The following is a 15,000-nucleotide window of genomic DNA, read 5'->3' on the forward strand; positions in this document are numbered from 1 at the left end:
CACACACACACACACACACACACACACACACACACACACACACACTCACACCCTTACATCAGCCCAGTTAAACAAGGTTGTCGTCCTACCTTGGCCTGTTCCCAGAACTCCTCTCGATTGATTTTCTTCATCTCGATCTCTGCGTTGGTCTTGGTGTACACAGTGCCCTGTCCACCCGCAGCCAGGGAAGAGGAAGTGCTCTGTTAGTCTTGCTTAGACTCAGTCAGAGTGTGTGTGTGTGTGTGTGTGTGTGTGTGTGTGTGTGTGTGTGTGTGCGTGGGTTGTTCTGGCTAGCAGGACAATTACAGCGTCCTCCAGAGCCCGTTCCACACCATAGCCTCCAGGTCACACACACACACACACACGCACACACACAGAGTCATATTTCCGCCCTTCCTAAACCATAACTATATCACTGATTGTGCCGTAGGCTGCAATATCACCTGTCTGGATGTGATTTAAGACGTTATATATACTGTAACTCCAACTTCTATATAATGTATCAGGCTCCTATTCCATGAGCCGTAGTGAGACCAAGCGCTTTATGATTCATCCCTGACACGAGGTACAGAGAGGACAGAGCGTTCTTCTCCTCTGGAGGCCAGGACCTTATAAAGGGGCAATCTGTAAGGTACCTGTTCAAAAGTGCTGAGGCGACCCGTCGAGTGGATAATGCTAGAACCGTAAAGTACAATTCTTTTGTCCTCTAAAATACTAACTATAATTCAAATTCTCAAAAACATCATTCTATTCTTCAATTACAGCTACGGTTAAACGATCGGCAGCAAAGAATCTTACCACAAGACGACTCTGGAATGAGGTGGAATGTGGCAGGACTGCTAGGCTAGGCTAGCTAGCTAGGTGTCCAGCTGACTGACTGATTGACTGACTGACTGACTGACTGACTGGGTGACTGACTGACTGGGTGACTGACTGACTGACTGCGTGAACGACTGACTGACTGACTGACTGACTGACTGACTGACTCGCTGACTGACTGGGTGACCGACTGACTGACTGACTGACTGACTGGGTGACTGGGTGACTCACTCCCTGTTGACTCTCAGACAGACAGAAAGACCCCATTGTCTCTGTTCCTAAACATTAACAATGCTTCTCTAAGAGAGTCCTCTCCTCTCTCTTTCTCTCCTCTCCCCTCCTCTCCTCTAATCTCCTCTCCTGTCTCATTTACTTTCCTTTCCTCTCTATTTCTCCCCTCTCCTCTAATCTCCTTCCCTGTCTCCTCTCCTGTCTCATGTACTTTCCTCTCCCCTCCCCACCTCTCCCCTCCGCACCTCTCCCCTCCCCTCCTCTCCTTTCCCCTCCTCCCCTCCTCTCTTCTAATCTCCTCTGCCCTCCTCCTCTCCTCTCCTCTATAAACAGCAGCATGGTTCTAGCCCTGTGTCACATATCACACTGATAGAGCCCTCCACAGACAGCTAGTCTTGACCTCTATCCTTCCATCCCCCCCCCCCTCTCTCTCTCTCTCTCTCTGACAATCCCTCCCTCCATCATCACCCACCAGCTCTCCTCCCACCCTCTCCTCCCTCTACCTCCCTCTCAATCCCCTCCCATCCCTTCCCCTCCCTTCCCTTCCCCTGCTCAGCCTAAAACCGATCCGACCAATCACGTACCACGTCCGGGTGCTCCTCGTCTCTGGTTCGCAGGCGGTTGAGGACGGGGCTGGCCACCGAAGCCGTGCCATTGGTCAGCCTCTGGCCAATGGCAGAGGGGTCGATGTCGTCCATCGTACTGGCGTTGATGACTACGTCCACACCCTGGGGGGAGAACAGGAGACCACGCCCCTTTAATGCTTGTGGACACCGAGAGAGAGGAGGGGGGGGATGGGGGAGAGAGGGGGGGGGGGAGAGGGAGGGGGTGGAGAGAGGGGAGGGAGAGAGAGAGGGGGGGAGAGGGGAGAGAGAGAGAGAGAGAGAGAGAGAGGGGGGGGGAGAGGGGAGAGAGAGAGGGGGGGAGAGAGAGAGAGGGGGGGGGAGAGGGAGAGAGGGGAGGGGGGGAGGAGGGGAGAGAGAGGGAGAGAGAGAGGGGGGGGGGAGAGAGAGAGAGAGAGAGGGAGAGCGAGAGAGAGGGGGGGAGATAAAGAGAGAGAGGGAGAGAGAGAGAGAGAGAGAGAGAGAGAGAGAGATAGAGAGAGTAGTGGGGTGGTTGTCGGGGGGGAAGGTTAACATATTAAGGTCACAGATGTGTCCTGCTCTGTTCCAAACTGAGGATATCAAAACTAACATTAGTGTTAACCAGCATTTGATTTCAGCTGGCTGTTTATTTGAGAGAAGATGGTGGTTTGGCTGAGTGTGGTCAGACGGTCGACTACACTCCCCGTCTCCCCGTCCTCAGCTGGATCCATGACAGAGGTTAGTCACCTCTTAGAAAATCATTGTTTTCATTTCAACCATTTTCGACTAGTGTCGATGTAGTAAAAACAACAACAACAACATTGCGCTTATTTATAGATGTTCCGATATAAAAAATATGAGTTTTACTACTCATGGCTGATTTAAACAACACAAGTGTATTGAAAGACAACCTGTTGTCAACTGTAAAACAGGAGAGACATGCATGCACCAGGCTCACGTTGGATCTTAGTGAACAGCCCAGGACCAACCGTGCAGCCTTGTTCTGGACAACCTTGAGCTTTCTCTTTTTATTTATTTTTATTTTTTTCTGAGTCCCACTCATATTTTTCATTTTTATTGACAGTACAGTATAGATTATGACAGGAAGGATGGGTGAGAGAGAGAGGAGGGATGACATGCAGGATATGTCCCCGGCCGGAATTGAACCTGGGACCCTGCGGTTACATGGTCGACGCTTAAAGCTCATTGGAATGCTCAGGAATGGACCCAAACGTGTCGTGACGTTAGAATTATAAGGTTCTATCTCCATTTTCGTAAAAATTTAGTTTTTTACATAATCTGATCCATTAGGTGTTTATTAATGCCTGTGTGGTGTTATTTTTAAAATGTTGACATTTTCGAGTTAGTAATTCATAAAATACAAAGGTTCCATCTCACAACACATAATGGAATGTAAAAACTCAGTCAAGGCTTGAATAAATCACTTGTTATCAGTTTATCACAAAAAACAACAACTCAAAACTCAACTCATGTATTGCAGCGGAATTTTGACAGGGCCGGACAAACATGATGATGTCATAAGGGCACCATAACTGGGTGGGGCAGCAGTGATGCAATAAACATACCAACTTATCCCAAGGTTCCGCGACAGGACAGTCACTTCATAACCAGCTTCCGTTGAGTCTACACGCTTTGTACTCCTCTGAAGAGAGATTGATTGTGATCGATTGATTCATCTGTGATTAAGCCGTTTCATGGGTCAAACACAAAGCGACCCGAGAGTCTCCCCCAGGGAGAGACTCCCACCCAGGGACAAAAGCAGGACGAGCCAGAAGAAGAGCACCCCTCCAGCCCTGGCGTTCCTCCAGCTGCTAGCTCTCCTGACCTGCTGTGGAGGGAAACGGAAGAGAAAGTCTTCCACCTCCGAGAACGAGGACTCCTCCTCTGAGGACCACTTTGACCGCGACTCCGACCGCGGCACTGACCCGGGGCCTCTCGCCGGAGGAGGGGACGGTAAAAGAAAGGGGAAGAAGAAACAAAAGAAAAAACAAAAGGACAGACAGGCCAATGGGAGGGAAGACAAAGGCCTTCGACCCCCGGATCGAAACGAACCCCGCCGGCGTACACCTTCCCCTGACACAGGCCTGGACGAAGAAGACGGTCTAAGACAACGAGCTAACTCTCCCAAACCGAGAAGGACTTGGACTCCCGTGGCGGAGATTTTTCTCAGGCCAGAAGACTCTCCTCCGCTGGGTACACCGCCCGCCCGGGCCTCCCTGGCATGGAGCGTAGCTGAGGTAGCTGAGCCCCAGGTCGACTGGCAGCTGCCCGGGGTCCCCGACACATCCACCTCATCCACCTCTGCTGCCAACCGCGCATCTGCCTTTAACCGACACATCTCTGCCTATGACCACCACACTGCTGCCTATAACCGCCACGTCTCTGCCGTTGACCATCACACTGCTGCCTATAACCGCCACGTCTCGGCCGCTGACCGCCACACTGCTGCCGCTAACCACCACGGCTCTGACGCCGAATACCACGCCTCTGCCGCTAACCACCACGCCTTTCTATACCACGCCTCTGCCAAAACCCACTACGCTGCTGCCTATAACCACCACGCCCTCGCCGCCGAACACCACGCCTCCGAGACCAGCGCCACCTCTACAGACTCCGAGACCAGCGCCACCTCTACAGACTCCGAGACCAGCGCCACCTCTACAGACTCCGAGACCAGCGCCACCTCTACAGACTCCGAGGCCCAGACATGGACGGCCGCCTGTGAGACCGAGACGTCGGCTCCAGACACAGACAGTGTGTCCTCCAGGGCGTCTACCGTGCTGCCTGCGAGGAGGAGGAGGAGGGTGATGACGAAGGGGTCGTGGACGACACGGAGAACCTTCAAGACGAGGGGTAGACGACTGAAGTTTGATGGCTGCTCTTACGACCTCGTCTTCAACAAGACCTAGTCTTCAACATGACCTAGTCTTCAACATGACCTCGTCTTCAACATGCCTTGTCTTCAACATGACCTAGTCTTCAACATGACCTAGTCTTCAACATGACCTCGTCTTCAACATGACCTCGTCTTCAACATGACCTAGTCTTCAACATGACCTCGTCTTCAACATGACCTCGTCTTCAACATGACCTCGTCTTCAACATGCCTTATCTTCAACATGACCTAGTCTTCAACATGACCACTCCGTCTACAAACCACCAAGGCATCAACTAGACTAGAGCATCTTCAGCTCCAAAGAAATATATGAACAAATAAATAAAAGAAATTCTGTGCAACAAATTCAGAGCAGTGTTGTAACTGAAACTGTAGATTTATGGATTTTAAATAATTCACAAAATAACACAAGTGTAAAGTAAAAATATTGTTCCCCACGAATGATGGGTGGCCCTCGATAAGAGGAGGGTGATGGGAAAACAGTTTTTTTCAAATCTTGGCAGCCAGGTACATCACTGGAGGATCGTCTCAATACTCTAGAGACCTCTCCTTACCTTGTTTCCTCTCCTTAAATCGTCTCCTTTCCTCAGTCATCTCCTCTCTCTACTTTATGTAACACACTGCTGTAACAACTGTCACAGAGGCTGTGTCTCAATACCTGACAATGAACCTTTGTTGATACGAAATCCAAACTTCTTTTAGTTCATAAAAGCTCTTTGGGCCGGTTTCACAGACAAGGCTTAAACCTAATCCTAGACTAAAAAGCGTCTTCAATGGATGAGTTAGGACTGGGCTTAATAAATGACCTACAATTGGTCATATTTAACCTCCTAATCTTCTGTCTAACATAATAAATAATCTGCTTGTTTATAAAACTCTCACTGGCACAGCATCAGAATATCTGAAAGATCGTTTGCTAGCATATCAGACCAATAGAGCTCTCAGGTCTTCTGACGCTGGTTTTCTCTGTGTACCACATGTACAAAAGAAGAGATTTGGTGAGGCTGCATTCTCATCTTATGCACCCAAATTGTGGAATGCACTGCCAGTTTACATTAGGGATGCAGCCTCTGCAAATATGTTCAAGTCAAGACTAAAAACACATCTTTTTAATATTGCCTTTAACCCGCTACGCCACCTAAGCGCCCCAACCTTGAGCTTTCTAAGCTCACTACTTGCTGAGGGTGACCAGACCATAGAGCAGTAGTCAAGGTGACATAAAACTAAAACGTTGAACTAACGTAGAAGGGGACGAGCAACAAAAGAAGCAAAATTTTTCGAAAACACCTAACTGCTCTTCCCATCTTTGAAACGACGTCGTTAATATGGTGAGACCAAGATAGGGTGCGATCCAGCATCACTCCAAGGCGTTTCGTACTTTCAACTTGTTAAACTGTTGAATTACATCACTTTAAATCCAGCTTTGGGTTTGTTGATAACCTGTGCCTTGTTCCCAACACAATGCTTTTAGTTTTAAAGATGTTAAGGACTTAAGTCTATTACCTACTATCCAGTCATGCATGACTTTTAGTTCCCCGCCCAAAACTTAATTAAGTGCAGTGCATGATGGTGCAGCATAATACAGTGTAGAATCGTCAGCATAAAGAACTATTTTGGTGCGCTCGGTAGCCCAAGCTGGATCATTAGTCAATACTGAGAAGAGCTAAATGTAAGGATACTGGGCGGTAGAACGCACACATCTAGTAAAAGTCATGAAAGGTCGTGAGCTTAGAATGAGAAGGTTCCATCTCCGTTTAGGGCAGTTCAGAGATATTGAGCGTCAACGTTTTTACATTCCATTATGTTTTGTGAGATGGAACCTTTGTATTTGATGAATTACTAACTCAAAAATGTCAACATTTTAAAAATAACACAGGCATTAATAAACACCTAATGGATCAGATTATGTAAAAAACTCAATTTTGACAAAAATGGAGATAGAACCATAGAATTCTAAAGTCATGAAAGGAGGGTCCTGAAATTTGATCAAGGGTCAAAGGTAGTAAAAAAGAATGTTTACTCACAGGGGTCAAATGATGCCTCACGGCTGATTAAGTGTTAATGGCATCATGGCTTATCTGAAATCTCTTAGAAATGGAGCCAGAGCCTGACAAAACGTCTTTAGGTAGAGATGAACGCAGCGAGCAACGCAGGGAAGGCTGAATTAGCAGTCAAGGCTATATTACCAGTGAAGGCTGAATTACCAGTGAAGGCTGAATTACCAGTGAAGGCTGAATTACCGGGAAAGTCTGAATTACCAGTGAAGGCTGAATTACCAGTGAAGTCTGAATTACCAGTGAAGGCTGAATTACCGGGGAAGTCTGAATTACCAGTGAAGGCTGAATTACCAGTGAAGGCTGAATTACCGGGGAAGTCTGAATTACCAGTGAAGTCTGAATTACCAGTGAAGTCTGAATTACCAGTGAAGGCTGAATTAGCAGTGAAGGTATTTTCGAGGGGAGAGCAGGCTGCAGACAAGAAGGGAGGAAGCAGGTGAGTGCTTCACCGGGCCGTAAGAGGGTCAAGAAAGCAGGTAATCCAAGGGTTTGGCATGTTTGGTATTAAAACACAACAGATAGATGCATTTAAAATCATTTTGGAGTATAGAACCAAAAGAAGAAAACATGCTTCACCGTGCCATTTCTTACACAGGGCACTGTATGTAGACACTGTAATGGTGATGGAGATAGTGTATATGACTAACAATAAAGAATATAGAAACTGTCTACAAACAAGTCAAATGCTCAATGACAAAATACTGAGATTATTTCATTCTAAAGAGTCACTAACCAACTACACAGAATTTTCAATGAATGTCCAGATTGAATCTCAACATTTGAACTGATATAAGGGCCAAACATTCAACAGATTATAGAGCAGAGTTAAATGATTGTCTGATTGTATAATATCTTGGACTTACCTACCTGTGCTCCAGGTGTGTGATCAGTCAGTCAGTGCTGCAATCAGTCAAAGAGAGAGTGAGAGAGGTGATGATCGGTGATGGTGAGATATAATAGTGTCCAGAAACTGCCCATCTCCACCCACCCTGGACCTACAGTCCCTCCTCCCACCAATCAGCTGACTTCAGAGATAAGACACATGTTTCTTCAGAAGAATGTGGAGGTGATAGGTCAACCGTGACTGTGTTTAGGCCATAATGAAATCAGTTGTAGACAGTGGGTTGAAGATAATGCAAACATAAGCATGTTATTGTGTGGCAATAATCAATATAGAGTTAGGCTGTGTTCACACTTTTTGTGTGCTAGGAGGTGCTAATGCTAGTAGGTGGCTAATGCTAGGAGGTGGCTAATGACAGGAGGTGCTAATGACAGGAGGTGGCTAATGACAGGAGGTGGCTAATGACAGGAGGTGCTAATGACAGGAGGTGGCTAATGACAGGAGGTGGCTAATGCTAGGAGGTGGCTAATGACAGGAGGTGCTAATGACAGGAGGTGCTAATGCTAGGTGGTGGCTAATGACAGGAGGTGGCTAATGCTAGGAGGTGGCTAATGCTAGGAGGTGGCTAATGACAGGAGGTGGCTAATGCTAGGAGGTGGCTAATGACAGGAGGTGGCTAATGACAGGAGGTGCTAATGACAGGAGGTGGCTAATGCTAGGAGGTGGCTAATGACAGGAGGTGCTAATGCTAGGAGGTGGCTAATGACAGGAGGTGGCTAATGCTAGGAGGTGGCTAATGCTAGGAGGTGGCTAATGACAGGAGGTGGCTAATGCTAGGAGGTGGCTAATGACAGGAGGTGGCTAATGACAGAAGGTGGCTAATGCTAGGAGGTGGCTAATGACAGGAGGTGGCTAATGACAGGAGGTGGCTAATGACAGAAGGTGGCTAATGACAGAAGGTGGCTAATGACAGGAGGTGGCTAATGACAGGAGGTGGCTAATGACAGGAGGTGGCTAATGCTAGGAGGTGCTAATGCTAGGAGGTGCTAATGACAGAAGGTGGCTAATGACAGGAGGTGGCTAATGACAGGAGGTGGCTAATGCTAGGAGGTGCTAATGCTAGGAGGTGGCTAATGACAGGAGGTGGCTAATGACAGGAGGTGCTAATGACAGGAGGTGCTAATGACAGAAGGTGGCTAATGACAGGAGGTGCTAATGCTAGGAGGTGGCTAATGACAGAAGGTGGCTAATGACAGGAGGTGGCTAATGCTAGGAGGTGGCTAATGACAGAAGGTGGCTAATGACAGGAGGTGGCTAATGACAGGAGGTGGCTAATGACAGAAGGTGGCTAATGACAGAAGGTGGCTAATGACAGGAGGTGGCTAATGACAGAAGGTGGCTAATGACAGGAGGTGCTAATGACAGGAGGTGGCTAATGACAGGAGGTGGCTAATGACAGGAGGTGGCTAATGCTAGGAGGTGCTAATGCTAGGAGGTGCTAATGACAGGAGGTGGCTAATGACCGGAGGTGCTAATGACAGGAGGTGGCTAATGCTAGGAGGTGCTAATGACAGAAGGTGGCTAATGACAGGAGGTGGCTAATGACAGGAGGTGCTAATGCTAGGAGGTGCTAATGCTAGGAGGTGGCTAATGCTAGGAGGTGGCTAATGCTAAGAGGTGGCTAATGCTAGGAGGTGGCTAATGACAGGAGGTGCTAATGACAGAAGGTGGCTAATGCTAGGAGGTGGCTAATGCTAGTAGGTGGCTAATGACAGGAGGTGGCTAATGACAGGAGGTGGCTAATGCTAGGAGGTGGCTAATGCTAGGAGGTGGCTAATGACAGGAGGTGCTAATGAGAGAAGGTGGCTAATGCTAGGAGGTGGCTAATGCTAGTAGGTGGCTAATGACAGAAGGTGGCTAATGACAGAAGGTGGCTAATGACAGGAGGTGGCTAATGACAGGAGGTGGCTAATGACAGGAGGTGGCTAATGACAGGAGGTGGCTAATGACAGGAGGTGCTAATGACAGGAGGTGCTAATGACAGGAGGTGCTAATGCTAGGAGGTGGCTAATGACAGGAGGTGGCTAATGACAGGAGGTGGCTAATGACAGGAGGTGCTAATGACAGGAGGTGCTAATGACAGGAGGTGCTAATGCTAGGAGGTGGCTAATGACAGGAGGTGGCTAATGCTAGGAGGTGGCTAATGACAGGAGGTGGCTAATGACAGGAGGTGGCTAATGACAGGAGGTGGCTAATGCTAGGAGGTGGCTAATGACAGGAGGTGGCTAATGACAGGAGGTGCTAATGACAGGAGGTGGCTAATGCTAGGAGGTGGCTAATGACAGGAGGTGGCTAATGACAGGAGGTGCTAATGCTAGGAGGTGGCTAATGCTAGGAGGTGGCTAATGCTAGGAGGTGCTAATGCTAGGAGGTGGCTAATGCTGGGCTAGTTAAAAAAAAAAAAAGAAGTCAAGTGTGAACACGGCCTTAATGTTACTTGTTACAACGCTGTTGTAATATTTATTTTTCTTCTTAATCTAGAGCACTAATTATTACTAATTATTACTACTTCAATAATTAATGAAGTAAAAAATGAAGAACCCCTATAGGTATTTATTTTTTATTTAATCATAAAAAAAAGAAGAAATAGAACGGGAGACAATTATCGATTTATTATTAGTATTATGATGATGATGACGATTACGATGATGATTATTATTACTACTAGTAGTAGTAGTAGTAGTAGTAGCAGTAGTAGTAGTAGTGTAGTAGTAGTAGTAGTAGTAGTAGTAGTAGTAGTAGTAGTAGTAGTAGTAGTAGTAGTAGTAGTAGTGTAGTAGTAGTAGTGTAGTAGTAGTAGTAGTAGTAGTAGTAGTAGTAGTAGTAGTAGTAGTAGTAGTAGTAGTAGTAGTAGCAGCAGTAGTAGTAGTAGTAGTAGCAGCAGTAGTAGTAGTAGTAGCAGCCGTAGTAGTAGTAGTAGTGTAGTAGTAGTAGTAGTAGTAGTAGTAGTAGTAGTAGTAGTAGTAGTAGTAGTAGTAGTAGTAGTAGTAGTAGTAGTAGTAGTAGTAGTAGTAGTAGTGGTGGTGGTGGTAGTAGTAGTAGTAGTAGTAGTAGTAGTAGTAGTAGTAGTAGTAGTAGTAGTAGTAGTAGTAGTAGTAGTAGTAGTAGTAGTAGTGCTGTATGTAAAGTACTTTGAATTGCCCCTGTTGCCCCTCATCCATTTGAGTGCAGTTACACAGCGATTTTGGAATCTATCACCTCCACATTCTTCTGAAGAAACATGTGTCTTATCTCTGAGGTCAGCTGACTTGGTGGGAGGAGGGACTGTAGGTCCAGGGTGGGTGGGATCTTCTCCTGCTGAGATGGGCAGTTTCTGGACACATCTCACCATCACCGATCATCACCTCTCTCACTCTCTCTCTGACTGATCACTCACCTGGAGCACCGGTAGGTAAGTCCAAGATATTATAAACTCCTCAAAAAAAGTTTGGATACGTTATTTCGGTCGATTATTCCTCCCCTTTAATAATACCAATTGGTATTGTATTTTATATCGTTGGAAAGCCTGATTAGGACTACGAATGCATGATCCTTACCAGTTGTACCTCGTTGTAAAGGTGACTAATCAGGCTTTCCAACGATATAAAAAAACAATACCAATTGGTATTATTAAAGGGGAGGAATAATCGACCGAAATAACGTTTCAGAACTTTTTTTGAGGAGTTTACAATCAGACAATCATTTAACTCTGCTCTATAATCTGTTGAATGTTTGGCCCTTATATCAGTTCAAATGTTGAGAATCAAACTGGATATGAATTGAAAATTCTGTGTAGTTGGTTAGTGACTCTTTAGAATTAAATAATCTCTGTATTTTGTCATTGAGCATTTGACTTGTTTGTAGACAGTTTCTATATTCTTTATTGTTACATTCTACTATCTCCATCACCATTACAGTGTCTACATACAGTGCCCTGTGTAAGAAATGGCACGGTGAAGCATGTTTTCTTCTTTTGGTTCTATGCTCCAAAAATTAAGATTTTAAATGGATCTATCTGTTGTGTTTTAATACCAAACATGCCAAACCCTCGGACGGCCTGCTCTCTTCATCCTCTTACGGCCCGGTGAAGCACTCACCTGCAGTGTTGCCAGATTGGGCATATTCCTGCCCAATTGGGCTACTTATGCACCCGTGTGCGGCTTTCAGACTGTGGTTAGGCTGGAAAACAATCCCATCTGGCAACATTGCTCACCTGCTTCCTCCCTTCTTGTCTGCCAGCCTGCTCTCCCCTCGAAAATACCTTCACTGGTAATTCAGCCTTCACTGGTAATTCAGCCTTCACTGGTAATTCAGCGTTCACTGGTAATTCAGCCTTCACTGGTAATACAGCCTTCACTGGTAATTCAGCCTTCACTGGTTAATTCAGCCTTCACTGGTAATTCAGCCTTCACTGGTTAATTCAGCCTTCACTGGTTAATTCAGCCTTCACTGCGTGGCTTTCTGGCAGTTAAATCACATTGAGCAAGTTTTGGAAATTCTTTCTGCCTCTGGGTCCTAGTGCTGGCCTGTTTGTGTAAGTCTGTGGTCAGGCTGAAGAACATCATACAGTCAGGTTGCACTGTGAGTAGAGCTGAGTGTGGTGGGTGGAGGGGGGGGGGGGGGGGCTCTAGATCCTGAGGACGCTTAGGTCAACATGACTAGGCTGTGTGAGGGGGGGGGGGGGGGGGATTTGTGCTGTGTGTGTGTGTGTGTGTGTGTAGGGATGATCGCATAAAGACCATAAGCCACACACCATTCCTCTTCATGCCCAGAGCCAACACCAGCCTATTGTGTGTGTGTGTGTGTGTGTGTGTGTGTGTGTGTGTGTGTGTGTGTGTGTGTGCGTGTGTGTGTGTGTGTGTGTGTGAATGTGTGCCCTTTATGTGTGTGTGTGTGTGTGTGTGTGTGTGTGTATGTGTGTGAATGTGTGCCCTTTATGTGTGTGTGTATGTGTGTGTGTGTGTGTGTGTGTGCGTGTGTGTGTGTGTGTGTGTGTACTGTACATGTATGGTGTGGAAAGAGGAAGTGCTTGTTAGTCTCAGTCGGTGTGTGTGTGTGTGTGTGTGTGTGTGTGTGTGTGTGTGTGTGTGTGGTGCGGTAACAGCTTTGAATAGATGTGAAGTGTGTGTGTGTGTGTACCTGCCGTATCTGTGTCTCAGTACTGTAGCTTGTTTAACCACCTGACCCACGTTCAGCTCAAGGCCGCCGCAGACTGAGCAGCAGAGCTCTGAATGGACGGTGGAGACACTGAGCCACCATGGTGAACACACACACACACACACACACACACACACACACACACACGCACACACACACACACACACACACACACACACACTCCACGTCTATTCAACCCGCCTCCACGCCATCAGAGGCATCATGGCCTTGGGGTTAAGAGACGTCCTCGCTCTCTCCCCTGTCTCTCTATCTCACTCACACACACACACACACACACACACTCCAGCGATAAAAGCAGGAATGTCATTCAGCTCAGCACTACAGGCAAGAGTCTCCTCATCTGTACACAATAACCTCTGAGAGGCCTGTATTAGTCACACACACACACACACACACACTCACACACACATACACACATATCATACATACACACATGCACTAGTGGAATAAATACCCGATGGTACCGTGAATCGTCAGCAGACTGTCAGGTACACACACACACACACACACACACACACACACACACACACACACACACACACACACACACACAGATCCGCCCACAGGTTCAATGTGTCAATGGTCCTAAATCGACAGAGCGTTGGTCAGAATATGAAAAGGCGGTCTGATGTCACTTTGTGTGGGTTGTGGCTGTGGCCCAGTTATGCATTTACATAATCAGCAAAAAAATCTGCAAAATGACATTGTCCTATTAGAGGACTTTTTTTTTTTACCAGACCCTGTCATTATGTGTCATTATGTGTCCAGTTACATACAAAGCTGATCCAAAATCAATGTATCGATGTGGAAACTGAAATGTTGACGAATGTCCTTGTCAACTAAATTGCTAAACAAAAAGGGATGTGTGGAGGGGAGGGGTAGGAGAGGAAACAAAGAGAGAGAGAGAGAGAGAGAGAGAGAGAGAGAGAGAGAGAGAGAGAGAGAGAGAGAGAGAGAGAGAGAGAGAGAGAGAGAGAGAGAGAGAGAGAGAGAGAGAGAGCGGGGAGAGTGGGGGTAGTACAACATCAAACCTATCAAGGTATCAACCCAGCTGAGTTGTAGTAAGCGCATGATCTTGCTGACAGAAACAGAAACAGTGTTGTGTGTGGTGTGTGTGTGTGTGTGTGTGTGTGTGTGTGTGTGGGTGTGTGTGTGTGTGTGTGTATGTGTGTGTGTTGTATGTGAATGTACAGTATATATGTGTGTGTGTGTGTGTGTGTGTGTGTGTGTGTGTGTGTGAGGGTCTTGGGAGGATGGCGGGGTGTTTACCTCAGTGAGACTGTGTGTGTGTGTGTGTGTGTGTGTGTGTGTGTGTGTGTGTGTGTGTGTGTGTGTGTGTGTGTGTGTGTGTGTGCGGGGGGTTTACCTCAGTGAGACTGACCTGGAAAAACTCTGCGATGTCGGCCACGTGACTGGCACACTGACACTTCCTGGCATCCGCCACATCCTCACCCACCTGGAGGGGAGAGGAGGGGGGAGGGAGGGGAGGGAGGGGAGGGACGTGAGGGAGAGAGAGAGAGAAAGAGAGACAAAGGGGAGGGGAGCACAGTTAGTAGGTGTCACAACTTCAATTTAGCTTTTGCACTACTGCTTGTTTGCACATAGGTGTTTAGATTGGTCTCTAATTACACATCTTATATGTTACATACCTCAAGACCTACTGGCATTGTTCTGTACATATAATATCATAATTGTACATATCATATTGATATCCATCTCATGTGTATTCACTTTTATATTCGTTCGTTATCTGCTTAGATGCCAAACTACATTGCGTTGTCTCAGTACTCTGTGCATTGACAATAGCGTTGAATCTAATCTAATCTAAACTAATCTAATCTAATGTAATCTCTCTGACCTACTTCTTAGTCAAGTAAAAGAGAAACTTTTTGTTGTTCAGTGCTTCTGGTAGAGACTGGCTGGGACAGACAGACAGACAGACAGACCAGCAGACAGACAGACAGACAGAGGACACACACACACACTCACACTCACACTCACACTCACGTGCACACACACACACGCACACGCGCACGCGCACGCGCACACACACACACACACACACACACACACACACACACACACACAGAGACACACAGAGACACACACACAGTAACTCACCCAGTTGATGAGGATGTAGCGAGGCAGGGCGGCGGCGGGTTCCTTCAGGCTGCAGAAGCCGTACATGACCCGGGCGTTGTCAAAGGTTACTGTGATCTCTGGCAGACCCCCACCTGGGGAGGGGGAGGAGGGGGGAGGAGGGAGAGGAGAGAGAGGGGAGGAGGAGGGAGAGGGGAGAGGAGGAGGTAGGGGGAAGAGAGGGGGAGAGTGGGA

The 15,000-nt window shown here is 47.1% G+C and overlaps 1 protein-coding gene across 1 annotated transcript in view; it reads right to left on the reverse strand.

The window, feature by feature from the left end:
• Positions 1-15,000, reverse strand: part of dbn1 (drebrin 1) — a 29,996-nt gene that overhangs the window by 14,049 nt on the left and 947 nt on the right. The window contains 4 exon segments of the mRNA XM_080549830.1: positions 90-167; positions 1,635-1,778; positions 14,048-14,122; positions 14,788-14,900. Of these exon segments, the coding sequence (XP_080405956.1) occupies positions 90-167; positions 1,635-1,778; positions 14,048-14,122; positions 14,788-14,853 (363 nt within the window). The 5' untranslated portion in view covers positions 14,854-14,900.

This window comes from Nansenia antarctica, assembly GCF_963989245.1.
Source record: "Nansenia antarctica genome assembly, chromosome: 20".
Classification (NCBI taxonomy): Eukaryota; Metazoa; Chordata; class Actinopteri; order Argentiniformes; family Microstomatidae; genus Nansenia; species Nansenia antarctica.